The 27,540-nt window shown below is 36.5% G+C and overlaps 4 protein-coding genes across 4 annotated transcripts; 2 read left to right on the plus strand and 2 right to left on the minus strand.

Annotated features, from left to right (window-relative positions):
- Nucleotides 1-434: 434 nt before the first annotated feature.
- LOC147763351 (uncharacterized) lies at nt 435-10,052 on the minus strand. Its single transcript, XM_087003167.1, has 5 exons — nt 9,913-10,052; nt 2,894-3,073; nt 2,524-2,582; nt 1,835-1,900; nt 435-1,074 (listed from the first exon to the last, which is right to left on the minus strand). Exons 2-5 carry the CDS (start codon nt 2,931-2,933, stop codon nt 748-750), a joined length of 492 nt encoding a protein of 163 aa, XP_086859293.1. The 5' UTR covers nt 2,934-3,073; nt 9,913-10,052; the 3' UTR covers nt 435-747.
- LOC106167594 (IgGFc-binding protein) lies at nt 4,953-10,959 on the plus strand. The gene is made up of 6 exons (XM_013546396.2): nt 4,953-5,205; nt 7,114-7,283; nt 7,983-8,223; nt 8,608-8,958; nt 9,200-9,364; nt 9,650-10,959. The coding sequence occupies exons 1-6, from the start codon at nt 5,133-5,135 to the stop codon at nt 10,558-10,560; spliced, it is 1,911 nt and encodes a 636-aa protein (XP_013401850.2). The 5' UTR covers nt 4,953-5,132; the 3' UTR covers nt 10,561-10,959.
- Nucleotides 10,960-11,337: 378 nt separating this feature from the next.
- LOC147763352 (sterile alpha motif domain-containing protein 15-like) lies at nt 11,338-13,528 on the plus strand. The gene is made up of 3 exons (XM_087003168.1): nt 11,338-12,101; nt 12,593-12,691; nt 13,077-13,528. The coding sequence occupies exons 1-3, from the start codon at nt 11,961-11,963 to the stop codon at nt 13,296-13,298; spliced, it is 462 nt and encodes a 153-aa protein (XP_086859294.1). The 5' UTR covers nt 11,338-11,960; the 3' UTR covers nt 13,299-13,528.
- Nucleotides 13,529-15,827: 2,299 nt separating this feature from the next.
- Nucleotides 15,828-27,153, minus strand: LOC106167617 (Golgi resident protein GCP60). The gene is made up of 9 exons (XM_013546448.2): nt 26,963-27,153; nt 25,890-26,034; nt 21,788-21,928; nt 21,360-21,476; nt 20,878-20,965; nt 20,373-20,628; nt 19,978-20,099; nt 18,349-18,520; nt 15,828-17,613 (listed from the first exon to the last, which is right to left on the minus strand). Exons 1-9 carry the CDS (start codon nt 27,108-27,110, stop codon nt 17,399-17,401), a joined length of 1,404 nt encoding a protein of 467 aa, XP_013401902.1. The 5' UTR covers nt 27,111-27,153; the 3' UTR covers nt 15,828-17,398.
- Nucleotides 27,154-27,540: the final 387 nt, after the last annotated feature.

Genomic DNA, 27,540 nt, shown 5'->3' on the forward strand with positions numbered 1-27,540 from the left:
TATTTAATGTCTGTCCCTAGATAAAATTTGGTCTACATTAACACCTAGAAGCACTGACCACACTTTCACCAATCTTGACACGGAGGGGTTCTACATGGGCACTGGTTGTTTCATCAGTTCAGATGGTGAACGTAATGGTGGCACAGTTGCTTCCTCCAGAACTTCCAGTTTCTCATATTTACTCCGAATTTTCATAACACAGTTCAAGAGTACATCAATAATCATTTTATACTTTTAAAAATCCTCGATACGCTGATTGTACCATAAAGTCATATATAAAAGCGGTTATCTTGGTGCATTTTAGTAACTAGATAACCTTAGGTGTAATAAATGCATGCAAATAAATATGAATACAAATGGTAAAAAAAAAACAAGAAAATTAGATTAAATAATTTTTATTCAACAACTAAAAAAGTAAAAAAAAAGTTCTTTAATGGATGACACGTGTAAAAAGACGCCAATCAAAAACTACTGAAAACAAAAAGCTCAATGTACAAAAATAAAATATTCAAAGTATAGGATGTAAACGTGATATAATAAATCTTTTATTAGAGTAAAACAATAAGGCCACATATTCATAATAAAACGTACGCCTAAAAATATGCATTCACTTGGAATATATGACAAAAGTTCTATCAAAAAAAGAGATCATATCAAAAATATATGGTAAAAATACATGTATATTTGTAGATGCTAGAATTATATAATATTATACAATAGGATTTTGTAATCGGTGTGTAATTTTGTCTAAACACATCGACTCTCCAAAGCAGACACTAATGCAAAAGATTCGCCAAATGTTTCCATACTCTGAACCAACCAATCTGCAATGGTAAGCCTTTGAAGTCTCTTTCTTCTTTTTAAACCTCTTGAGAGTTTCCTGGGAGACAACCGCCTTATTTTAGGATTGGTCAGCTTTATCTTGCACATCAGCTCAGGAATATCGCTGAACAGTCGACTAGGTCCTTGGAGGTTTCTTTTTATATGTCTGGGCAAATTATTCTTCGGGTCACAAAGACCCCTTAGGTCGTAGAACTTTTTGACAAGTTTTCGATAGATGCGTCCGCATTTGGGCTTCAAAAAGAAGAAAAGGGTGTTGCATTGCTAATAGTTGATAACTAGTTGCACACACACACACACACACACACACACACACACACACACACACACTTGGGGAGCGTCTCAATAGTCTTCGGGCATATAAGTTCGAAATGCTGTTGGTCCGAAACTTTTTTTTTTTTTTTTTTGTTTTTTCAGAGGCTCGTTGATCTGAAGGTTCAGTCAACAATTGCAAACAGTAAATTAAGGAGAACAAGAAGGGGTAATGATGTTAAAAATGATTTTTTGCAAGAATGACCTTTCGGTCCAACTCTTTTTGGAAACTAAACCAATACTCCGAATTATTATTATCATTTTTTTGTTTCTTTTTGTTTTTTCGAGACACACCCTACAACGTTTACAATGTACATATTTGCATGCAAGTAAAATCTAAACAAGTAATAATAATAGTTAATAATAAGTAATAGTCACTTCTCCTTGTTTGTCCGAATTTTTCTCAGAGCACTGACGGTATTACTTCATCCCCTCACATATATTCCAGTCACTTTTCAGTTTGCTGAACATCGTCTCTAGAAGATATTATACTTCTAGTCCCTTGCCTACACTGGTCTATCGTTTCATTGTGTGAAAAGCTTCAGTGGCCAGACAATTTTCACGGTGCATGTAAGATAAACAGTAAAAAAAGACCCACAATAAATTCGGCAACCGTAGGATGCGCCAACATATAGATAATATTATTGCGATAGTATTATTCAAGGCAGACTATAATACTCACCCTTTTGTGTCGTCTTGTCAAACTTGGTAATGCCTCATTAGTGGCATTCCTCACCGATATCATACTCTGCAAGGTGAAAAATGAAATCAGTATCAGTTACGATGCCCACTCTAAAAGAAAAACAGTTGTTGATCGAATTGCTCAGAATTGCTTCATTGTTAAGGCTCACATAATACATCACCAGTCACTCGAAAACGCAGTTGCAGTACGTGTGAGAGCGATGGATTGATCGATTCAGTTACATATAAACGCACGAGCTTTGACACTTTATGCTATTTATGGGTTTCGGTCTTCTTGTGAAGATCTGGTACGCAAGCCCGAAAAAGTCTCAGTAGTTTTAAAACTGGCGTTTAGATTTAAATTTTGACCCTTTTTTGTGTTCTGACCAAATATCCACCCCTTCACGCGCGTATGTAAATATTTATCACAAAGGTGATTCATTCTTATCATATACATGTATACAAGAAGAATGAATCACCTTTATCGTACCCACATGATAGATGGGGGATTTCCCTAGTATTTTTCTGCTGGTGAGTTCTTGGTGTATATATATATATATACACACACACACACACACACACACACACAGATAGAGAATTTCTGCCGTAATTTTTAACAGGATAAGCACTTGATATCGAATAATTCTATGAACTTAGATAAATGTTCGATCTATGCTACTGCATACTTACGTAACGATGATACACATTCCGCAGCTTTTTCTTGTATTTTCTGATTGAATGAAGCGCAACTGGAAAACGGACACCAACGTATCATAGGAAAATGTAACCAATAACTAGCACATGATAATATGCATAATGATTTAAAACTATAACACATGCAAAAAATAGAATATATACAGGGGCGGATCCAGGACTATATGAAGGGGAAGGGGTCTGCGGATGCGAAGCCGACCCCCCCCCCCCCCCCCCCCCCCCCCCCCCCCCCCCCGGTTGGCGCCCCCCTAAATTTCCCCCCCTGACCCCCCCCCCTAAATTTGCCACTGAAACATTACTTTTAAAATTCAGTCAAGTAAATGAAAACGCCATACCATGTCCTTACCAGCTCTATTTAATGTTATCTTTGTAGATGTGGGGGGCATTTGAATTAATTCTTTTGTTGTGGTTTTACCACCGCAAGGATTTACAAGACTACGGTAAAATGAATCTTCGTCAGGGCATTCATGGCTACTGTCGGTCAGAACGGACACAACCCCAAGTGAACATAAGACGATTGCGGCACCTAGATAAAACGTAATATTATAAACGCGTGTATGTATTAACATTTTTTAATTTGAAAAGTTTATTTAAAAATAAGTGTAAGATAGAATGATAAATTCATAATTGACTATATAACTGTGCAATGATCAGCAGTAAATTCATTCAAGATTGTATAATTCATTAATTAACAACTAATTGCGATTTTCCAAACAATAGCGTTTGAAATGCGGAGATTAAGGACCTGTAAAAAAAAACTCACCTTCAATTTTCATTCTTCTTGTTTTAAATAACTTAAATCATCCTAACACAAGTTTTTATAATCTACTCAGGTTTACATAAGAAAAAACATATTCTCACCGAAATTCCCATTTTGTTTCCATCAGTTGGATCAGTGGGCGAAATGGAACGGTACAGATCTGTGTTACATTATACCCAGTATAGTGCGTGAAACTCAGGGGGATGTCTGTGAAACCCAGCAATGATGTCAGGGGAATACCGACTAAATCGTCACGATAATAGGTCACGAGTCGTCAGTGTCAACACAATTTGTATTTCACAGCACACAGCCTGACTGTTAGGGGATTTCCAAATAAAGCCAAGCTAGTCGTAGCGTATGAACATGACTAGTGAGCAAAAGGCGCTTGTCAGGATTTAGACGCTCGTGAATGACACTGCGCGATCAGGAAGAACAATTAAAAGCCCAGAGCTAATATCGAGAGCGAAAACTGCGTAAGGTTCTAAAATAGTCTGTTATAGGTTTTTCAACCGCTTTCCTTCGAAGACAATACTACATAAGTATTAAAATTACAAAGCTAGGGGATAAACAAGCTGTGCACAAATATAGTGTTACGTACATTGAATGTCACTGAAGTTTTAGTGAAATAATAACGGGGAAAAACATTTTGGAAAAACGACCGGTAAATTTATTTCATAGACGACGAAACACACACACATGTGCGAAAGATTCGAAGTGATAATCTATTATAAATGTGTCCTTACTGATAGGGCCATACGGATATTTTCTTTTGTGTAGACCCATGTAAGCCTATTAATCTTATTGTCTTGAAAGAGGAAGGCATTTCTACACGTGTAGAATTTTCTTCGGAACGGCTTCCGTTCACCTGACCTCCGATCTAAACAGAAACTAGAAAATAGATCATTTTGTTGATATTTCCTTCAGTAAAAAATACTCCAAATATGCATAATTCTGAGCTACCGAGTTTGTTGATCACCACTCCCATTCTGATTTATTTGTAAACCGCCATTATTTATAAATAAATAACTACGGTTCGTCACTTTTCAGTATCGCAAGAGTCATTTTGTAAGACTGATTTAATTTAATTTAATTCATTTAATTTATGGCCAAATCTTAAAGCAATATTTACAGTATTTAATGTGTGTTTCACATTTGATGAACGCCGGTTTCTTCATTGTAACACCTCCGCACAAATAAGGCCCCGAGCAGCAGGCATACATATGATTGTGAAAAAAAAAGAAACTAACACGCATCGGATTTGAAAGTTAACTGTTTAGAAGAAATTTGAAATTAAATTTACTTTCAATCTCCGATTTTCAATCTATTTCTTCAGATTTGGATGCGTAGGTGGGGGAACGCTAAGAAAATGCTGCCGGTTTATCAGAGTTTGCCCCCGCAAAACCTGAATGCAATTGCAGTTTACCAATATAATACTGTACTGTTGCTTTAAAAAATAGCATGGCCTACAAATTGCTTAAAAAGATTTATATAATTTAATCTTTGCGATTTCATTGACTTTTGAAATTTGCTATAAAACACTGCTCTGTAAACAGTCTCATCACAGACTAAGATTCTGGCTCAATAAATTTCACCCCCAAATTCTGCAGAGCTCTAGTTTACTGCGAGGATTGGTTGAGGTGGGAAATGACGTGGAACATTTAGCAAGAATAGGGCAGGCCATCTGGTGCCGAAATGTTTTAAAGAACTCAAATAAAAACTAGACACAACAGATGGTCTTAGAATAACACCAACAAGAGCTAAACTGGGAAAACAAGGGCAAACTCAATCGAATACACATAAGTTTGGAAATTCTTTTAAAGAAGACATGTACAGAATAAGTTTTTGCGGCGCCTTGGTGGTTGGTTTGATAGCGTTAACACAGATTTTGGCAAAAGAAGGTAGGTTGACACCTTAGGAATAATTATATCTGAACGTTAAGATTGGTTTATTATTTTTCGATAGCATGGTTTACATGTAGGTACAGTTTTCACTCTTTCTTGGTTCTTTTGATCATTAGTTGCATCTTAGCACGCCGTTATCATCTTCCAATTAAGATTCCTACTATCATGTATGTACAGTTTTCACTCTTTAGTGACTCTTTTGATGATTTATACATTGCATGTGGGCTTATTTTGCGAAAACGGCCCATTTAACGGGTTTGATATCATATTTGTTGTGATAGTCTTTTGGTTTATTGACTATTAAAACAGTTTTTTGTAAATTTTTATGTTAAACATTAACGATAACTAATAATTAGCTGCATCTTAGCATCTTCTCATCTCTGCATCTTCCATCAATTAAGATTATTACTATTATATCGCTAGCTCTTGTATCATTTCATGATGTCTATTTTGTAAAAAAAAATGCAAAATATCTTAAGACGTGTTTTGTGTTCAGAGTCAACATTGAAAAATGCCCTCAGTAACGTGAAAAAGTTAAACAATCTTTAGAATGGGGTTAACATTTTCCAGAATTTTCTCCTCGAAGTTTGTCCTCAAAAAAGTCAATATTTTCCAGAACTTCCTCCTTAAGGTAAAAAATAAGTAATGCCTCATGAAAACTGACTCTTTCTAATTAATACTTGGATTGCCGCCGTTTCTTACATAACCATCGAGTAAAAATATACAAGTTGCACCAAAATGTGACGGGTAAGGAAAGGACAGACCGGCCAAAGTCAACGCGTGCAGTCGGATGTAATAGAAACGATGTATGATACACCAGATTATTTCACCACCCTCTCGTGATTCATGTGCCCGAGCCCCTTTTCTTCGACCGTAGAACATACTCTGTTCCGGCCAGTGACTATTTGTCACAACTTTTTCCGTGTTTTTTGCTAGTATGCTCTTGACGTTTGCAACTATTCTTAAAGATTTTATTTAGTATTCAGCGGTCAGTGTTGCCTGTCCCCAGACTTCCCGATTTAATGTGTGGTCAGCGTCATTTACAATGAGATTAATTAGGTCTATAAAATTTCCATTTTTTTTCTCGGAAAAAGAAAAACGTCTGTCTGAATGCGAGGAGAAAGAACCCATATTTGAATAATGTACTCATTATCATGGTAGTGATGAGAATACAACGTAGATGTAACTTGTATCTTAGCAAAAACTCGGCATGTGGCAATAACATAACACTAACGAGAGCTTAACCCGAAATATTTTGTTAGAAACCATCTGCAATTTTTTTTGTCTTTGTGTGAGCGCCTGTGCCAACAGCTATAACACTAGGAAGTACAGAATAACAGACTGCCTATTCATCAAATAAACAGAGCAAAAGGCAAAACATAAATCGTAAAAACAGACAAGGCAAGATGTAGGGAAATTGTGTTGTAACGCACGTTTACAATACTTGAACCAATGCATGAAAAATGACACCGCTTGAACGCTTGAAAATTTGAATATATATTTTCCATATGTATGACAATAACTTATTTTCATTGTGACTATTGTGAAAATGATGACGATTAAAGAAGACCATTAACAATGGTCTCAAGAAAGCAAATGTCACATATGATACCCAATTTTCGCTACGTAAAACGACTGTCACACTACAGCACGGCTTCAGGAAGGGATGAATAAATCTCATATCTAACGGTCGGTTCAAAGATGCCACCAGAAATTAATATGAAGAAAAAAAATTTAAAACCATCTTCCCATATATATTTATTCATGCAGTCATTAGTCCACCTACCTGCTTCTTCATATTTTTTCATTTATTTGTTCCCTTGTCACATATACTATAAATTCCTAGTGCATCTAGGCAACAACTGATTCCAATTTCATAATTAATGTTTATTTCTAATATTCTAGATCTCCCAGACAACAAAGGACGCGAGTTTATCATCATCTTCCAGGAGAACAGTATAAAACGCCGCGGCCGTACCTCAGAGGAGCTTCAGCTGTTCCTCACCACAGACTACGAGAAAGACGTCTCCGTCAATATCAGCACCCCGTTAGTGCCGCGATCTCAAGTTAAACGGGTTGGTATTACAAAATAATGGCTGTATGTATACATTTTGACGTTTGAGTGACAATAATTTTACAACAAGTTTGGCAGATATCGAGTCGAGTCGAGGGCGTCAGCCGACGCCAACACGGGAAGCACTGATTGTTTCCCGCCACTCCTTCCGGTGCTCCATCAGTGTTTGCACTACGTCGTATATCTCATTCATTATCAGATATAAATTGATTTTATTTTTTTTGTGAAGTTAAATCCTTCAACTCATTAGATAGGCGAGAACATACCATCTACATCTATGCCTAAAGTATTCCACATTTTTACTCTAAGGTCAGACAGAATGATTACTGGTTAATCTCATATCTGGCGACCCTCTGTAAACAGGGTATAGGCTGACATAATTTATTTTTATGTTTTTTTTTCAAAACTTATGATGTTTAACGAGCATACAGCTAAATGTTAGGGTCAGTTTTTTGAGTAGGAAGATTTAAGAAATGAAGCCGAACGTCAGTTGCAATTTTTTTTATCATTTACCAAACCAATACTGAATGCATTTTCTTCCATTTAAAAAAATAGGTGCGAAAAAAAATCTGATTTCTTTAAAATAAAGGTCGGTCGTACTCGTGTACTAATTTATCGAATTTATCTGGCCTATATTACAAGGGAACCTTAGTCCGACTTCACTTAAGTTTCGATTCCATAGATTTTATTTCTCATTTAGGTACATGTACAACGAGGTAGCATGACGGAGGTGAGCCTCTCGGCAAATATTCAATTAGAAGGCACGAAAAAAGAGAACAAAGGCATCTTGATAACAGCAGAAGAAGAAATCGTTGTTTATGGTGCTAACATACTCAGTATGAGTACGGATGCTTTCATATGCCTACCTACAGACATTCTTGGGACAACTCACTTCATCCCATCGTGGCCAAAGGAGTCCAAATACGTGGGATCGCAAATAGGTAATGCCATTGTTTTTCGTTAGTCTGTTTCTTTCCCTGATTAGTCTGTTTTCTTATTGCGCGATATCATTAACATGTTTTAAGTCATCATAGCGAGTCAGATCTGATCGTAATTCTGTAACAGTATTCCTTAGGGGTCAGCCATTCTTTTATCCAAGATAAAGTTTTTTTAAAGAGTAGACTTTTTTCCAGACCCCCTCTACCCCTACTCCTCTTCAGAGAGAACAAGGTAAAAAACTAAAAATGCCAGAGCTCCCCTGGGGGTGAAGATCATCATTTAAAAGCATACAAAGAGCATGCTCCCTCCCAGCGCACGGTTTGTAAACTCGTGAAAATGGTGATAAAATGGATGATCCCTTAATGCCCAACGTTGTACCGTTTTAGGAGTTGTGGCGACCCAAGACAACACCATGGTGAATTTCACATTCCCTAACGACGGGCGAAATGTCAATGTGTCTTACAGGAGCAGGTGGTACGGGGACGGTGAGACACTCAGCGTTCTGTTGAACAGGTACCAGACCATGCAGGTCCAGAATGAAGTGGACTTAACAGGAACTAAGGTGGTGTCGAATAAACCTATTGCAGTAATGTCAGGAAACAAACGGACCAGCGTTGGTGGTGGGCGCGGCACGGATCACCTCGTGGAGGCCATACCGCCTGTGAATACGTGGGGAAAACGCTTCGTCACTGTGCCGACGGCGGAGGACAGGGAAGGCGATTTCTTTCGAGTTTTAGGTATGGCAAAGTTAAATGTATTTGATTTTTGTACTTTAGAAACCCTTTAGAAACCCCCATATTTTTGCTATTTAATTTTTTTCTTTTTTCCATTGTTTGTTCACTTTCTGCTTTAGATTTTAGGCCTTTAGATATGATTAACTTTAAATAAAACAAATGAAAATTAATTGGATTTTCTGTCGCTTCAAGTATGTAGGTGTTCTGTCGGCAAACATGTTTTATATTATTCTTCAATCTTTAGGCGGCAAAGCTGGAACAGAAGTCACAGTTCGGGCCACTGTGAATTCGACCATCACGAAATATCAATTGAACGCTGGCCAGTTTCTTACGTTAGATGTTCCTTCTGAAGAGTACCTATATATAGAAAGCAACCAATCCATTTTGATAACCCAGTTTTGCAAGACATGTAAGTAGTAAATTCCACGGAGAACTTGTCTGTAAAAATACAATACAACTGAGTTTGAACCAAAATGACCATCTGTGAAAAATCTATCAGTCGCCCTGGTAGAGGGTAGTCATGGCCCGGATGCCCAGTAAGGGTTGGCGAAAACAAATTTAATAGCGGTTGATTATCCGTCAAATTAAACATCCCTCGGTCACACTTATCGATTAAAAATTAAAAATTAAAGAGACGGTTTAGATTTCAATCAGAAACAGATCAGTCACACTTTTTGTTTTGTTTTGTGTACAGCAAAACGGTCTGTGAAGAAGGATCCGTTCATGATGTACATACCGCCCATCGAGCAGTTCGCCTCTGACTACACCTTTGCAACTGTGCCTGCCGGCTATTACCCTTTCACTAACTTTGTGGGGGTGGTCATCAAAACGACCGAAATCAGCGGTCTGAGACTGGACAATCAGACAATACCTATTGACCAATGGGACAGAGAATGGCAGGTTATAGCTAATACAGAGTACTCGGCAAATATCTTAAAAGTCACCAAGGGCACTCACTTGCTACGCCATCTGTCCCCTATTGTCTCCTTCGCAGCCTTTATGTACGGGTTTGGGTCTCAGGAGTCCTATGGATACCCGGCAGGGATGCGGCTTGCAAGCATAGGTGAGCACTGCCACCCAAGCCAGAGCCCGCCTGGTCCTGACGGCAAAGACAACGATTGTGATGGAAGGATTGACGAAGAACTAGCCAATGGAGTTGATGATGACGGTGATAGTTTAGTAGACGAGGACCTGGCGACAGTGATCAGTGAAACGCCGACTACGACGGTCACAACGACGATAAAAACGCACAAGGAAAATGACTCCGTTTCAGCTGAAGATATGTTAAAGACTACGAAAGATGAAAAAGAAGGGTGGTTACACATTAATTTCAAAGACAAAGACATTGAAACAAAAGAGATGTCCAACTTTTCATTTCAAAAGATAGCTTGGACAAAAGAGAAAATGAAGGTTATTCTTGGTACAACCTTGCCCATTGTACTTCTCATTATCGCGGCTATCGTTGTAACCCTTATCGTATTGTACCGCCACAAACGCAGAGAAGCAGTTGTCGATTTGGAAGCCACTTTGATACAGAAGACAAACCAGAGAGACAATGCGGTGGGTACGCCAGATGGCGCTATGAACTCTTCATTGCCAACATAAACCCTTTTTGCTATGTATATGAAATAGAAACTGAAGAAATAAAAAAATGAATGTTTTGGTTTAAGACAAGCTAAAGGGAGTGTGTAACAGGAAACATTACTGGGAAACCAGGCAATCGTAGTGGACGCACATTAATTGTAAAAAATTAATGTAAAAAATGGGAATATCTCATGACCTGTGTATGGTTTCCTTTCACCTATCTTAAGGGAGATAAAAATCTGGCAGTTAATTTTATTTAATTTAGAAATTATGTGTCTAAAAAGGAAACCTGTCTGGGAAAAATTTATATGATAAATTTTCAGCATTGAGGTTTCCGCTGAGTCATTGTTGGTTTCCCCATAAATCAAATGTGTACATAATTTTTATTCTTATAATAATAAATATAAGTAGTGTATTTTATGTACATCTTTGTTTTTTTAATTCTGCCATTCTTTGTTATTGTTATGTTAAGCTTTGTTTTTGTGGCGTTTGCTTTAAACTGGAGACAGGTCAAACTTACGTCTTACCGCAACCAGACTGCATAAAGAGATCGGGGGTTCTCTCTCTCTCTCTCTCATCTAGTTGTCTTTTGGCGCATGATTTCTGCAACTTGTAATTTTATTAATATGATATTGATAAAATAAAAGAGTGTTCAGGTTGTACATGTATAAAAAGAAATGGAATTATGATGCTGAATTTGGCTGTGTTTAAAAGCGGAAATTTCCTTGAGCCGGTGGACATCAAGCTAATCGAGTCCTCAAAAGGACGGTAGACTTAAATCGACTTGAGGACAGGACTGTTTTCTGCGGTAGGGGAGACCGGACTATTTGGCCCAGTTAGTACACCTTTGGCCTTCTAGAACCAACCGAGAATAAGATGGAGGAACAAATACGGGTTATAGAACAAGCGACAAGGACATAGCTACTGATGCAACGGGCTTGTTTGGTACACGTAATGCCACATGGCTCATGTAAATGTAATGCCTGATGGGTCTGACAAAAACAAACCTGATGTCAGGTGGGCCAACTTGCCTCGTCGCTTACTTGGCATTGTCGGATATGGTCCCTTTATGTGAGATTATGTGATCAAACATTTTTTTACCTCTTAGGTACTTTTTCATAAATTGACGAGGGGCCAACTTACCCCGGGGTAAAACTAGCCCTTGTCTCCGCTATTGGCAGGGTGCCAACTAAATGCCCTGTATTTGATCTGAAAACTGCACAAGATAGGCATGGCGATCCATGTCAGCCAACCTGCTGAGAGTGAATGGCACCCAATGATGATGTCATGCGATACGTTACGTCACGCAGTATGAACATTATGTCGTCACAGATCAAATGTGGTCAAACATTGTCATAGCAACATGATGAAGCGCTTTTTTTCGTTAATCAAAATTGATTTTAGAGATAACCATAATCTATATGGATAAAGCTATTTTAAATAACCGTTTGCGAAAGTTAATCGCGAAGTACGACGTTGAACGCATTGTTCCGGAGTGCTTGAATTGGAGTTGCGAGGACGTAGCTGACTGGATAGAAAAACTTGGATTTCCTTTATATAAGGTAGGACCTTTATAATAGCACTGTGTCCTTCTGCATGATAGGTTTTGGGCACTTTTTTCAAAAAATCTATAAAAACCAAAAACGTTTCCATGCTGGTTACTGCCAAAACTCTTACTTTAAGATCATTGCATGATATAATCCAACAAATAGGGCCTAGATGCTTGGTGTACCCTATGATTTAACTAGTTAGTAGTCATACATGCATGATTAAAAAAAAATTATGAATGGACAAAAAGTTAAATTAATCGTGGTGCAGGCTTGGAACTATGAGTCATGTACATGTACGTTGCTCATTGCTTGGAATAAGTGTGTAAGTGCATAACTGACAATGCTGCTTTTATTCATATTTATTTCAATGTTTTATAACATTCAACGCCACGTGCTATTCAAACAATTTTGAATGCGTTTCAATAGAAGTTTTAACTAAAATCCTACTTCAAATTTTCCAAATATTTTTCGGTCACGATTTATAATTCTTGATTTCCCAATAGGAATGCTTCCTTCTCAATGTAATCAACGGACGACGCCTGATTCTTCTCGATATCCAAACATTACCGAAAATTGGCATTGTAGATTTTGAGCATATGAAGGTATGGCATGTGATGTGACATTATTGTAGAAGTTGCCAAAATAATGAAATGTAAAAACTTTGGAAGTAACCAAGGTGTGTTTAATTCTCCTAAAAATATTTTGTATGAAGATATGCCGAGCGTCTTCTCTTGCATACTGAAATAACGTCACCCTCTGCCAAATCGTGAAATAATCATTGATATCTACTACAATGCATGGTAGGTAAGTGACAAGGTGTACTTAAACTATACCGAGCGACGCTCTGCGAAAAATAGCGTGCCGGTTCCATCTGCCCAGAGTCAGCCGGGACCCACCCATGCAGGACCTACGTGAAATTTGTTTCTATGTCCATTGTGGATTATCCCCATTTAAGATTAATGTTTTAATCAGGCTCCTTCTCTACAGGTAATCACCAGTGCAATCCGTCGTTTACTGGGGCTAGAGGAACCCTACTGGGACCGCTGTATTATGCTGTTTCGACGTGAGCCCCTCGCGCTTTGGCTGGAGCAGAAACAGTTTACAGGAGAAAAATATGAAGACCTGACAATCCACGAGTTCTTCTTGCAGAATCCCGATCTTTTCCATGAATGGCTACTACTTTATGAACCAAAATTAAAAGACGATTAGGTTTTTATGAATGAGACTGTGGAAATAAAATTGAGTTGAAGTATGGAGATGAGAGAAATTGTTAAAAAATTTCATATTAAATGCGTGTTTTAACATTACCCATTCAGAATAAACCCCTAATTTTACTCATAATTGTTGGTCTCTTTCTAATCCAAACCGATATAACTTCACCTAAAACATGTCAAGAAATTATACCTAAATTGTGTTTAATAAAAATGCTTTCAACACAATAGTTGACTTGGAATGTTATTGCAAAACAAGTACACACGCCTTTTACATTTGTACAGAAGCCAAATGAAATCTACATTGTGCACCGCATACAGCCGCAACAAACCAATAAATGCACTGAATATGCGACATGGAATATTATGTAAACCTAGTGTCATAAAGTTATTAGTTACGTCTATACAGCTCTCCACTCAAGTTTCATTGTTGTCATATTCTGAACAATTGACACACCATTAGAAAATGTACAAGGCCAGTAAGACCATAAACTAAACGATCGATTTGTGCATTAAAATAGAGCTGCGTCTATTGTATTTGGTTGAAGCCCCGTGAGGTGTATGATCTGTGTCAACACAACCACGTATATCAACTACTGACAACAAAGTAGGGGCATAGAAACAGAGCAGACTGGGAGAAGGAATGGGACGCGGATGCTGTTAATTGGAATTTAGGAAAATCTTCACTATTTCCTGTTACGACAAGAAGAAAGTAAGTGGTTTTTCCGCTAATATTTCCTTATTTTTTCATGTTGACTGTGATTTCGTGATTTTCGAACTGTATTTTTCTTTTATTTGATACACTGTGTACGAGATTCGCGAATCGATTTTAGTATCATTTTCAGGTAGCAACTTAAGATGTCTCAGCGTTATTGATCCTCCTTTTCACTGCTTATAAATTATTAAAATACTTACAAAAAGATACATCAAATTTCTACTCGCTAAAGGGATTGGGGGGCTATGATTACCTTAATATTCAATGATTTTGAGGTCCCACGTTAAAGCTCGAGGTTTAATTTTTTCAGTCATGGCAGGGCTTTTGGGCAAACTAGCGGCCCTTAGTCGAGAGCCACAGGCACCGGCATCTAACACCGAAGAATCATCAAGGAGGGAATCCGTCGCGGACTCTGATGGCGGGAGCGACTCGGGGAATAGAGGACTGTTGTTGCTGAGACGCAAAATGTCACGCTGGAAGGCTTCAAAGGGGGGAACCGCGTCTGGTAGAGGGAGCTTGTTCAAATCTATCCCCGAGGTAGCAAAAATGGAGAACACATACAAAATGGAACCAGACGATGGAACAAAATTTTTGGCCGGACCAACACGAAAAATAATCGAAGATGTTCTAACCACTTATCTTCGCGATCTTGATTATGACCCAAAAGTTTGCGCTCGCATGTGCCAGAAAATGAGCGATGAGATTAAAAAGCGGACTAAGCGTCAGCCGTTTCATAGATACAAGTTTGTCTGTTTCGTGGTGGTTGGTCAGAAGAAAGATCAATCTTTTGAATATGCGAGTAGATGCTTGTGGGACGACAAAAAAGACAACTACGCAACCTGCACGTTTCAAAATAAAACTATCTTCGCCACGGCGACGGTGTATGGCGTCTACTTCGAATGAAAAAAGTTGTTAAGAAAGCGCTGGGGGTACAGCAGGAAATCTGATTCCAAAAGATGACCCACCCGAAAGTATAGACGCAACTTCAGAAAACTTAAATCCGTAGGACGCAATGTAAACATGAAAGGCCAACTTCTCTCTTTGTATATTTGACATTAGACTTAGTAAGAAATTGGATAAGAGAGATAATTCCACAAGACTGTGCCAGCGTCTTGTGTAATCTGTGTGGAGTAACAGACCCGCATTTGCATCAAGTACCATAGCGACTGCAGCTCATCGTGTTCTTACATAGAAGGAATGTTGAACAGAAGGTGTAATGTTCCGAAAAAAGTATATTGTGTTTAAGATCTGAAAGAGGGCCATTAGGTCTAATGTAAATAAACGAATCCGTTTATACAGTAAGTGAGCAAATACTGTTTTACAACACGTGTACTCGAGTTTCATATTTACGAACACGCGGAACCGGCCGATATAAGAATGCGCAATGAAACCAGTTTTCAATTAAGCGTAATTTTAGGGATAACATACCAAAATGTTTTACCTAGTACGAAGTTTCACCAATAATCACGTGCGTTATCAAACCACGAACCACATTAAGTGTTTTAATATCCTAGTTGAGCAAACGTGGGATAGGACTCGGGTAAAATTACCACATATTTCGGTGTCTAGATTTCGCATCTGTCCGAAGTCAGAAGCTCGTGGGAACGATTTGTCATTGCTACCAGAATTTCACTGTCTACACTGTATGTTCCTGGTTTCGCTCTGACAAGAGCATACGTGAACGAATATATAGATGAAGATTGGAAAATGGCAACGAAACTTGGAGCAAACAAGATGCTGCATCACTGCATCGTCAGAGTAAAAAAGAATAAATAGAAAAATAAATAATGATACAAATAACAATACCCAAAACTTAATTTAAACTTTATATCTAGTTCGCCGACCACTTTTATACATACGATGTTAACCTCATTGTTGTATACACAACATTCATAAATAATGTACAACATATTAATCTTAACACATATAAAAGATTTGCAAGAATACAATTACAGCAATTTGCCTGTATGTTTATACACGACTGACATCTTTCCTTTCCATGTTCTAGTCAAAGGAGTTAGTATATAGGAAAGATGCGGTAAAGCTAGACACTGTTGCTTACTCTAAACTTATGTGCACTATTTAAGGCAAGGTGAAGACTGAGGAGATTAAGACTACTTTCCATTGCTAATCGCGTTACCCACATATGTTCCGTTGTTATTCTTACGCGGCTCTTTTCTTCGTAGACGACTGAGAGCCTCATGAAGACTTGGAAAAATTGCAGGAAGGGCAAATAAATGTTAGTGCTAAAAAATCTACTTCGAAAACAGCGTTGTTAAATAGGTCCTTGTCACAAAACGTCGGTTAATTACAAAACATCATGTAAATCTAAAAGAAATGATGACAGTTTTGGTAATTTCACCCAGCTGTTTGGCCTAGGATCGTAACTAATTGGGATACAGTAATGCAGATTTGTCCAATATGTTAGAAAATTGAGCGCACAACTCCAAGCAAAATCCATAAAATATGTATGGCATCTCACTGGTACTGTAAAGCCATTCATTACACACAGTTCACATGAAAAGAAAACTTATTTCAAGTTCAAAGTCAGTTGTCATGGCTACTGTCAACAAATTGTCTTCTTCAGGACACTGCCACATTAACTTAACATATCATTAAACCCGATATACTTATCATAACCTATTCTTCAACAACAGGATTGTTATTATCGAGGTTAGTACATCAAAATTATGTATCATATTATCTTAAAGCACATTTACATTAAAGATAGGTTGATCCCTCTCAGCAAGCTGTCAGATGAAGCTAGGCTAAAACACAGACAGCACTTGTCATCTCTTCTGAATTTATCGAATGCCACAATGGGGATGACACAAATGTTATCAGACAGCCCACAGAAATGGATTGTACCTACAAGGGTCAACCTATCTGCAATATGAATACACCTTTACAATAAGCAAAATGTATACATGTATCAATATCCACCTTTTCATAATTGGCAAATAATACATACATATGCAGGGTGCATTGTAGCACCAATAAAACTAACACTGCAGTCAAAATATGCAGAGCATCAACTCAGTGAGAATAATGAAATGCTCCCAATCCATTCCTAGCGGAACACCATTTTGATTATTCTTTCTATTTAAATCTTGGTTGACAAACAGATATTTAACTTTTTGGTCCATCAACTAAGGAGAGGTAGCTGGAATAGATGTCTCCCAATTCTTTCTTTCCATTCATTAGTATTAAATATCTCTAGTAGCTTGTGGAAATGAGAGATAACTTTCCATCTTTTTCATGATTCCTCCTTAACCAAATCAGCCCAGCAACAGGAAAGGCCTTGAGTTCTATCTCCATACATATTCCCCGGCACCCACTTTTTACTATCATTATATAAAAGCATAATTGGTCTAAACTTTGGATTATCTTGTGTAGTATACTCTATAGTATAATGTCTTAGATCTCCATAGTGAGTAGGAATTGTCAAATTTTAATAAGTAAACCCCCCTCCCTGGGTACATGTGGCTTCCACAGTACACTTCCTCGTGTGAGTCTCTACGATATACAGGTATTATTTCATCGGTGGGGGGCCAATTCTCCTCCTTCTTGCCCTTCTCAACATCATCACCTTTAGGTTCTGGAAAAGATGGAGAAGAACAACTTTTCAGGAACATGAATATTTTCACAAACACAAATAGTCATGTTGATTTCACTTAATAATGAAAAAAGCTTTTTTCTGTGCTGACAAACTATGGCATATCAATGTTTTTCCAAATTCAGCATTTATGTGAGAAAATATCAGCATGTTTCCAATAGAATATAGTTTTGTGTATGTTTTGAAGACACAGAAAAAATTACATCTAAAAACTGGTCAATATCTATGACTTTTATAATTTCACATTACTAAAAAATTATTTTTATCTTTTGTCAAACTAATTTATCAAACTCAGGCCTTATAAATGGATTAGGTATTGTTTTCTAACACAAGCCTTAGATTTGTGAGCACAAATGCCCAAATTAATGACTTCAGCCATGAATGATCTATCTCAAAAAAATAGATATACTTGTCACAAGCACAACATTTCATCACACAAACCATTTATCTACTTATCTACCTCTTTAGTACATTCTGTATGAGCAGGAGATTGTTGAGAATGCATTGCCTCCGTATATAAAAAGAAGCCGTATGGAAGCTGGTCAAATTGTGGTTGCTATGAAACACTAAGCTTGTGGCTAGTAATTCTATGTTGGGGTAGTTAATTTCTAGGCTGGAGTTGTTAATTTGTGCATTTGTGCTCCAAAATCTGAGGCTCGTGTTAGAAAAAAAAGCAATTATCATTTATGAGGCCTGAAACTGAAACATTTTGTTTACCTCCTGTCTCTTCTTCCTCTTCTTCATCTTCACTAGAATCACTGACATGTACACTAACATTACTATTGGGGGGCACTGTCCATTCAAAATATACTCCAAATCCTATGTCATAGTAGTCAGTGGCAAATTCCCAGAATAAACAAGTGCCTTCTTCATGTGTTGGGACACGTACCTAAAATACAGGAAGAGAAGCAATTACCCTAGCTTAAAAACAAAATGTATAGAGAAAAGTGTATTATTCATTAAACTTGAAAATAAACTTCAGTTGATATTTTGCAAATAAAGTGTGATAGTGACAGAATAGTAAAAAATAAAACATGTTATCTGTACACATTTGCCTAAATAACAAATTCAACTACAATTTAAAGACTTTGTTGCAGGGTTTAATTCATCAACTGACCAAGTGTAAACAAACATAACTGAATGAACATCTTCTACAGATATCAGAGGACTGTTATGTCATAAAATAACACATCATCAGTGGGTCTATAAAGTCACAATGCTACTGGCAATACTACATGCTTTTTATCACTTGCAAAAATATATATATGAAGGACACTAAAAAGAGTCCACTCAAAAGAAAGATATACAAACAAAAAGTTTAAGTGTTCATCAGAAAAATCTGATATAATCAAGTAAGATTTGATGGGATTTGGAGGAGCTTGGGGTTGGAAATAATTGCAGACTAGCAGGTGCTGCCAAGCAATGAATGAAAGGTGAGAGAATTTATCTACAGGTATTTTCCTGGTAGTTTTCTCTTAAGTTCTGTAAAATTACAAAACATGAGAGAAATTACAAATTCTATAAAAATACAACAGAGAGTTTTCACCAAATTTTACATTCAAAGTTTGTATTGCCTTCTAAAACGATATCCCCAGCATATAAGAATTTCACCATGATTTCCTAATGGTTACCCCACCTCATGTGGATTCTCACTTATTTCCTAGCGACTGACCAGCAATCTCCCGTCTAAATCACCCTCACTTCCACAAAGCAACTTTGCACTTTGAATATAGCCTGCCCCATTTTAATACCTTTGTAACTGCTGATGGTAAAAATCAAAACAATCATTACTTGCTCTAATCAGCCACCAGAAAGATTGAAAGTTTCTTGTGGGAAGGAACTCAGTAAACTACAGATCCATTTGCTAAAAGGTTTTTTTTTTTTTACTTACGCTATTGTGAGATACAGAACCCCAATTTTATGTAAACCCATGCTTAAATGGCCAAAAACTGCCTTAGTAATGATTGAGAACAGATTGAGGGGGTTTGAAGGAAAGTGCCTCAGGAAAATACTGGGTATCAGATGGCTGGATGAAATCAGCAACCAAAATGTTCTGGAAAGAAAACAGGTAAAGGACATCAACCTTGAAATGAAAAGGAGGGGATGGAGGTATCTGGGCCATGCTTTCAAGACAGAGGAGGACAGGCTGTAAAATGGGCACCACCTGCAAAGACAAAACATGGCAGGCCCAAAGGAACTGGTAAAACCATCCAGGCAGAAATGAAGACAACAGAGCTAGCGTTGAACACCACAGGCACAGCAGCTCAAGAGAGAGATAACTGGAGGTCCCTTGTGATTGTCATATGTGAACACATCAATGAAGAAGATTTAGTAAGTATTACTTACTGTAACTGTTTCTCCAGATCCAACTTTTATCACAGACTCAGTATCTTTACTTATGGAATCCTTGAACTCTTTTACATCTTTTCTAGTCCACATGGAAGGTGCAGCAATAGGTGGAAGGTTATCTACAAGACAACATCAGAAAGTATATACCATGGTTAAAACATGCTACCACACAGCATGCCTTTATAATATTAACTATTTTTAAACAGTTCATTTGTAATGATATTTGGACGTATGATCACAAATACAAATAGATAATTTTCCAAGTGTTTTGTGTTAATTTTTCTTGTGTAGTGTGATGTAAAAGTATTTTGCAGAGTTTAACTCATTTTAGTATCTTCAATTAACAAATCATTTAACATTAAGATATGGCAAGCAAATTGCATTTTATAAACCTTTCTTTGTTCCATCCTCTTCATCTTCTGCATCCCCCTTTGTACCATTTCCAACATGATTTCCAACAGCATTAGGAACACCATCAACTTTGGTTGGTGCAGCAGTAGCATCAGACTGGCCTTCTTTCAGTGTGTTATTTGACATGGCTTGCAGCTGTTGCTGCTGCTGTTGTTGATGTAAAAGCTGTTGTTGGTACACCTGCTGCATGTACTGTTGGAAATGCTGTTCTTGAAGTTGAGCTATTAACTGATCTTGCTAAAATATAACAGTGGAGTAATGAGAGGACTGATGAATTTTTATGTATATATAATTTTATATATTTACAATTATAGTATTCAGTTATTACCAGACGATTCTGCATAGAGGACATAAAATATAAACCAAATTTATAACGAGACAGCCGGATTTGCATAACAGTATCAGTTTTTTTTCTGCAAATACACTCATAGAATAGGATACCTCCTATCACAGCACTATTTCCAGGAAACATGCAGAGCATCTTACCAACTCTTTGTTCCCAGGATACTGTTGCTCTGCATACTGGCGGAACTGAATGGCTGTCTGCTGGTTCAGTGCTGCACGAATCTGCATTCTGTTAATGATGAAGATAAAATATCATATGCGTAGAAGAAAAAATTCACAGTTAGATTTACAGTGCAGTATTTGCAGTTGTATACCACAATGTCTGTCTTTTGTAAAGAAAACACAAACCCACAGACATATGTATGTACAACAGTTATAAATCTTAGGTATAACCAAGTGAATATATGTCAATAAAAACTGATTAAAAACAATCTAAACAACTGAACAGACTGAACAGCTGAACAATCAAAATATTTTTTTTTATTGTTTTGCTTTGGAGCAGGAAAGGACAACTAAGAAAACTGAAACAAGTATCTTCTTGTTGAACAAGATTCATAACAGAACAAATTTCATAACAGTGTGAAAACAAATCCTGATGATCAGGACCAAAGAAGTCCACTCACTCTTGCTGATATTGTCTTTGTTTTTCCACCTCTTGTCTTTGCCTTGCTACCTCCTCTTCCTGTTTTAACCTGTTCTTTTCTTCCTCTTCCTTCTGTAGTCTTTCATTTTCTTCTTGTCTACAATACAAAAACATCTTTCATTTTCTTCTTGTCTACAATACAAAAACACACTCTTAATATTTCCATGACACAACAGTGGAAAATATTTCACTGCAGGTCATTTATTAGGCATTTCATTTCTCTATCAGATTCCTTAAAAATCCTTTAAAATTATCCAAGGAAGCAAAATTAATGTCTGAACAGATACTAAACCAAATGAGAAAGATCTCATTACATTCAAGGATGCCAGACATCCTAAAGAAATTAACTTCATCAGATCTAAGACAATATAAGTTGGATACTTCCCCCCTCCCCCAACACACTCATACCTTTTCCTTTCTTTTTCCTCCTCCTCTGCCTTATGTGCCTTGATATACGGCCTCAGTGGAGGACATACGGAGTCCAGTAAAAGGACAAACTCTGTCATTGCACTCTCTTTGGGTAGGTCTCCTAATGCTTGCCATGCTTGCCTGAAATATAAATGAAAGCACTGAATAGCCATCTCTTTACTGTTTCTAAACACTAAGGTATCACCCATGTTAAACATGCAATTCAATACAATATTATGTACAGGGGAGGGACCAGAAACTATCGGTACTAATAAAAGAGACATCTCTATTCCTACTCCATCAATATCCACCAAATCTTCAATTTTCGAACATTTTATGCAAAATGTATTCTTTTAATGCAAACAGGAGGAAAGCACCCAGAATGAGAGAAAAAATTATCGGAATTTTGTGTTAAGTAAATGATGCAAATAATAAGCACAGTGAAATTTACTTTAGGCTATGGGCAAGCTTAAAAAAAGAAAAAAAAAGATTTTCTGTCATTAATACCAACTTCTTTCTTACACAATCCAAAACAATGGATGTTTTTTGAGCCCCTGGAGAACTAATCATGTTTGTTTTGTTGCAAAACAATACAATTTCTGTCTGTCTGATAAAACAGTCTGAAAATTGCAAATTGCTTAGAATGAAATGTTATTAATGCTGTTTATATGTTTCTTTAGTACCATGCTTTTGAAGATAAATATATTGATTCAATAATGATGATGATGGTGAAACTATTTTCTATACTGTTGTCAGCATAACTTATTATGACTTTTAATTTGAATAAACTTATTGAGTCTTAGCAATACAGGAGCTGCTTGTATGTGATGTTAAATTCCCAAGGTTAAGTTACAAGTTCAGCAAAATTATTTCAATAAACATGTACTGCTTCACAACTGATGACAAAATCAAGTTATTTGGAAATTAAATCTAACAAGTTTATTCATAGAAGACACAAAAATACACAATGTAGTATCAAACAACACATAATATTATCTTGGACAACAATGACCTAATAAGCCAATCATAGAGTATAAAGATCATGCTGTGTGATGTATATTTCATAGTGAAGGGGACTAACATATACCTCAGCACATTACACAATAACAGGTTTGCAAATAAGACATGATACCAGGGAATAAGTGATGGACAAAAGAGAAAATAAATGGGATTATTTAAAATTCAGCTGAACAAGGGTATATGAAATTTAAAGAATATAGATAAATCTGTCCTCACATATACTGAGCCCATCTTTCTAAAAAAGGAAAATGAACATTGTCCAATTCCAAAGGCACCTTATTTAATTAAAAACTAAATTAAAAAATATAGAGGATGAAAAGAAAATGAATAGAATCAAAATGAGGTGTCCATTACTCACCAAATGCAAGGGTCAATGCTGCATACAAAGAAACAAAAGGCAAAATCAACAAGAAAGACTTGTGAAAAAAAAGATAAAAAGAAAAGAAAAAGACATGAAGAGTAATGGGCCTACAGTGCATACACACATACTCTCTTGCTGCATTACACTTTCTAAGCAGGATCGGCAATTTCTAGACTTATTTTCTGAAGATATTAACAAGTCATTTTCTGAGATGGGATTGGTTGGATGGTGGTGGACAGTATTATCTGATGTAGTAGAGATGAATGGATATGATTGCTGCTTTAGCACAGAAGTAAAACCAATTACTGAAAAAAGACGAAATTACAAGTAATTTGGACGAACACTGTATGGTCTATGCACATGCAGATTTGACCATCTCATAATGATAATTTTAGTAAGGTTACAAACACCTCTGAGAAAACAGCAAAAAACTGTATACATCAGCCACATCATGTCAAGCCAAATGCAACAGACCTCAACCCCAGAAAAAAAAAAAAAGAATTTAAGAAATTTGCTTAAAGCAAAAACGATTATTTCGAAAACTGCATTTTGAGAGATAAACCCAATGGCATATTTCTTGAGTCAGAAAGGTCCTCTCAGGACAAACCATCTTACATTCCATGCCCTGAAATGTCTGCAATGTTGTTAAACCAGTATATAACTAAGAAGCATCAATCATATCACAAAGGGAAAACCTTCCAGCTTCATACTAATGCAATAAGCCTGAGGACATTTAGTAGACCACACAATTCCACACAGTGTTTCAAGTTCTAGAATGCATGGATTACTTTCAATGATCTGATCAGAAATTTGAGATAGAATTTATCTGAAAATGACTTTCATTTTGTGTTGACATTTTGCACATTGGCATCCCACAGAAAAATAACACTCATAGATTTTTTATTTCTGGTCTTAAAGAAAATCATTCAACCTTTCAGCTGGATGGCCTTGAAGTGTCATTAAGAACATTGACAAATCTGCATTAGTTTGACTCGCATCATCTCACACCTGTCTGCCTTTCTTGAATTTTATATTACAATGGTTGATGTAATTAAGTATTATTGAAGATTATTGACAATGGGCATTTTATTATTTTTTTTACAGAATTTTGACATTCTTCCTTCCATCAGAGCTTATTTTAACATGGGTAAACACATCCTTTTGTGACACATTTACTATTTTCATAATTTAAGGTTCCCAATTATAATTTTACAAGCCAACTCATTATTTGTAAAATATTCTTATGTACTAGTAAATAAAATCATGAATTTTAGATGACAACAATGTCATCTGGGATTTTTGTCATGTAAGAAAAATGCTCTGGAAAAATACTTAATTTTTTTCCAAGTTAGAGCATGATTGTAAAATTATCTGCAAGAAGAACAGCTGCTCAATATGTCACATATCAGAACAAGATCAACCATTGTTTTGTCTTACAAAAGCTGAAACGACTTTTTCTTCAACCAATATCTTGCTCGTTGAATTCAACTAAATTAAGTAACAGATATATATGATGCTTCAAACCTGATCTGATGTAAATTTCAAGGACTGTCAAGATTCTTAGAACGGTGAAGAAGTCTATCAAATATATATATATATAATTATAGTCATATCATGACTATTAAAAAAAAAAACCTGTCATTAAGGAATGCACTATTATGACACTACCAATTTAAAACATCAACAGAAAAAATATTTTTCGCATTATCCTTACATTTATAAACAAACATAGGGAAAACCTATAAAAAATCTCAAAGTCCTCATAATCAGTACTATATCTAGGTGTGCTAGAAGAGAGGACTTCTGTAGAGAAGATTTGAGTTGAATTAATGGCAGGCAATTTATCATTCTACTGAATGGACTTTTGGCACACTGAATAGCTCAAGTTTCCAAGAAAAAATTAAAGGTCATCAAAGTAATCCAAAAGATAACTAACTACTTCATTGATTATTTCCAGAGAAGCTGCAGGTGAACAAAGGGTTAAGTTTTTAAAAAAAGCAGAGGATCAAAAGGGGTTCTTCTGTGAGAGATGTACCACTATTTTTTTTCTGCTGAGTTTTGCAAAGGCCTCCTGATATATTTTCTGCAACTGATAACACAAACACTTTAAGTTATGTTACATTAGAATGGTTTTGTAAAATTTAAAAAATAAGGCATGATAAAGATAACTCAAGATATTAATACCAATGACTGAACATCATCTCCCCAATAGAGGAAAAAGGCAGCTAAAATCCAGCACTTATATTTTCCCCAATATTTCAATACCATGCACAACAAACCATGCTGGTTAGTTGACCATATTATAGACAGAAGCATTTCATAATTGATGAAAATCTCGTTGACAAATATGAGGCAGGTTTCACCATCAGCAAAATCAAGAACCTTGTTCAAGGGCATACATGACACGTTTAAAGGTATGTTCTCATTACAGATATGCACTGTATGCTCCTGATATTGATATATATATATGCAATGTGCTAAATTAAATTACCATAAGTGTCTTAGGTTATGTAAGAAACATGCAACAATACGAACACCACAATCAAAATCTTACAAGGTAAGCAGTAGGAAGTTGAAATTCAAATCAAGTATACAAGTGCCTATGGCGTCAAAAACATTTATAATGCTTTACATTGTACTTAAGCAAAACCAAGAACATAACAAAAATGGTCTGGTTCATTAGGCAGATCTATAAAATGTGACTTCATTTTCTTTCCTTACCTCCTGTCGTTGCCCACTACATCTAGAAAGCCAGGGTCTGGAGATAGATCTGTGCGATATTTGCCAAATGATGCCTGCTTTGTGTAAGCCACTAACTTCAGTTTATCTTGATAAGTCAGATGGATGGCTTTGGTGCCTTCTTTTTCTGAAAAAAAAAATGATGTGGTTTTAAATTCATAGCATTTGCAAAGAAAAAAAAAACCACTGAAGTGTGTTTAAACATAGCTGTGGATACACGTGTATGCTTGTGCATGTGTGCTTACAAGCATGAGGATGGTTTGATGGATGTGGTTTCATTTATATGTGTAGCTAAGGACCACTATGAAATAGTGATTTTTTATGACAGAGAGGAAACAAGTCTGACATCTTGCATTTATTACTTTAAGTTTTTGTATCAAATTAGAAACTTCTATTGAGATTATTTTAGACCACTTGTGTTAAGACAAAAACCAAAACCTTGCCACTTACAGGACAGTGAAGATAGCACAAAGTTTTATGTGTTAGGATGCATATTAAATTATATGTACTCTATGTAGTAATGCATGTAAGATATAAATGCACATAACTGTAAAATGAAATACAGTTGTGGATTGGGAGCTCTCTAATCTTTTTCTTGTATGAAACTTCCTGCTTTTTTCAGCCTAGTAGATGGGAACAGTAAAGATGAGTTTGGGGTACATTTGTATGTAAACATCGCCTTCTAAATTCACAAGTAACTGGAATTATAGGAATCCACTACCCCTTTACTATTGAGTGAGCAATGTCTTTAGCTATGCCCATGGTTGCAGTCCTTATGCCAACGTTTTTAACAAAAATTTGTTTCACTTTTGGTGTGAAGGTAAATGTCATTATAATATGACCTTGCACGGTGATATCAAAGACACTGTTGTAATTTCATATACTCTTAAGCATAGCATGATAACTACGCACCCTTAACAGCAATTCGTGGCACGAGTGATGTAACAATGTCATTTGAGATTGTTACTGACACTGGTATGATGAGATGATAATTACCTGTAGGCTGTACTGTACCTAGGTCCAGTCTAGGTGGTCACAAATAATCTATAACTTACCTTTATAAAAACGTACACATAGCCGATAGAGTTTCTCTAGAGGGAACCCCCATGTCTTGATGTATTCTTCGTCTATATTAGCGTCACCGTTGGTATCTGATATTTTGACAGAGTCATTTAAAGCCGACTCCAACCCTGTTGAAGCCATTTTTGTTTAGCCGGCCACGTAGATTCTGCCCTGCGCATGACGGATGTGGAACTATATTATGTGCCGCTTGAGGGCAACACAAGTTCAAGAGAGGACAAACCCAAATATGTATAAATAGTAATCGATTGATGGTATGGTAACATAAAAATGATATTTCAAAAGTCAGTGCACGGCACACATTTCTGAGAATTATCATGTCTTTTCTAATATTTACCTTATGCATTTAAGTTAACAAGCCCGGACGACCTATGTAGCAAGCAAGTAACATGTAATAACGAGTATGAACTTACATGTTAGGCAGAGCCTGTGCTGACAAAAACAAATGCTTTACTTTCCCCACCTTTAATGATTATGCATTTTCACACCATCTAAACCTCAGCTAGAATAAGACGACTCCCGTTTACGCCATAACATTTTTGCATAATCATCA

Source organism: Lingula anatina, chromosome 2, assembly GCF_051362555.1.
Source record: "Lingula anatina isolate TDL-2025a chromosome 2, LinAna3.0, whole genome shotgun sequence".
NCBI classification, from domain to species: Eukaryota; Metazoa; Brachiopoda; class Lingulata; order Lingulida; family Lingulidae; genus Lingula; species Lingula anatina.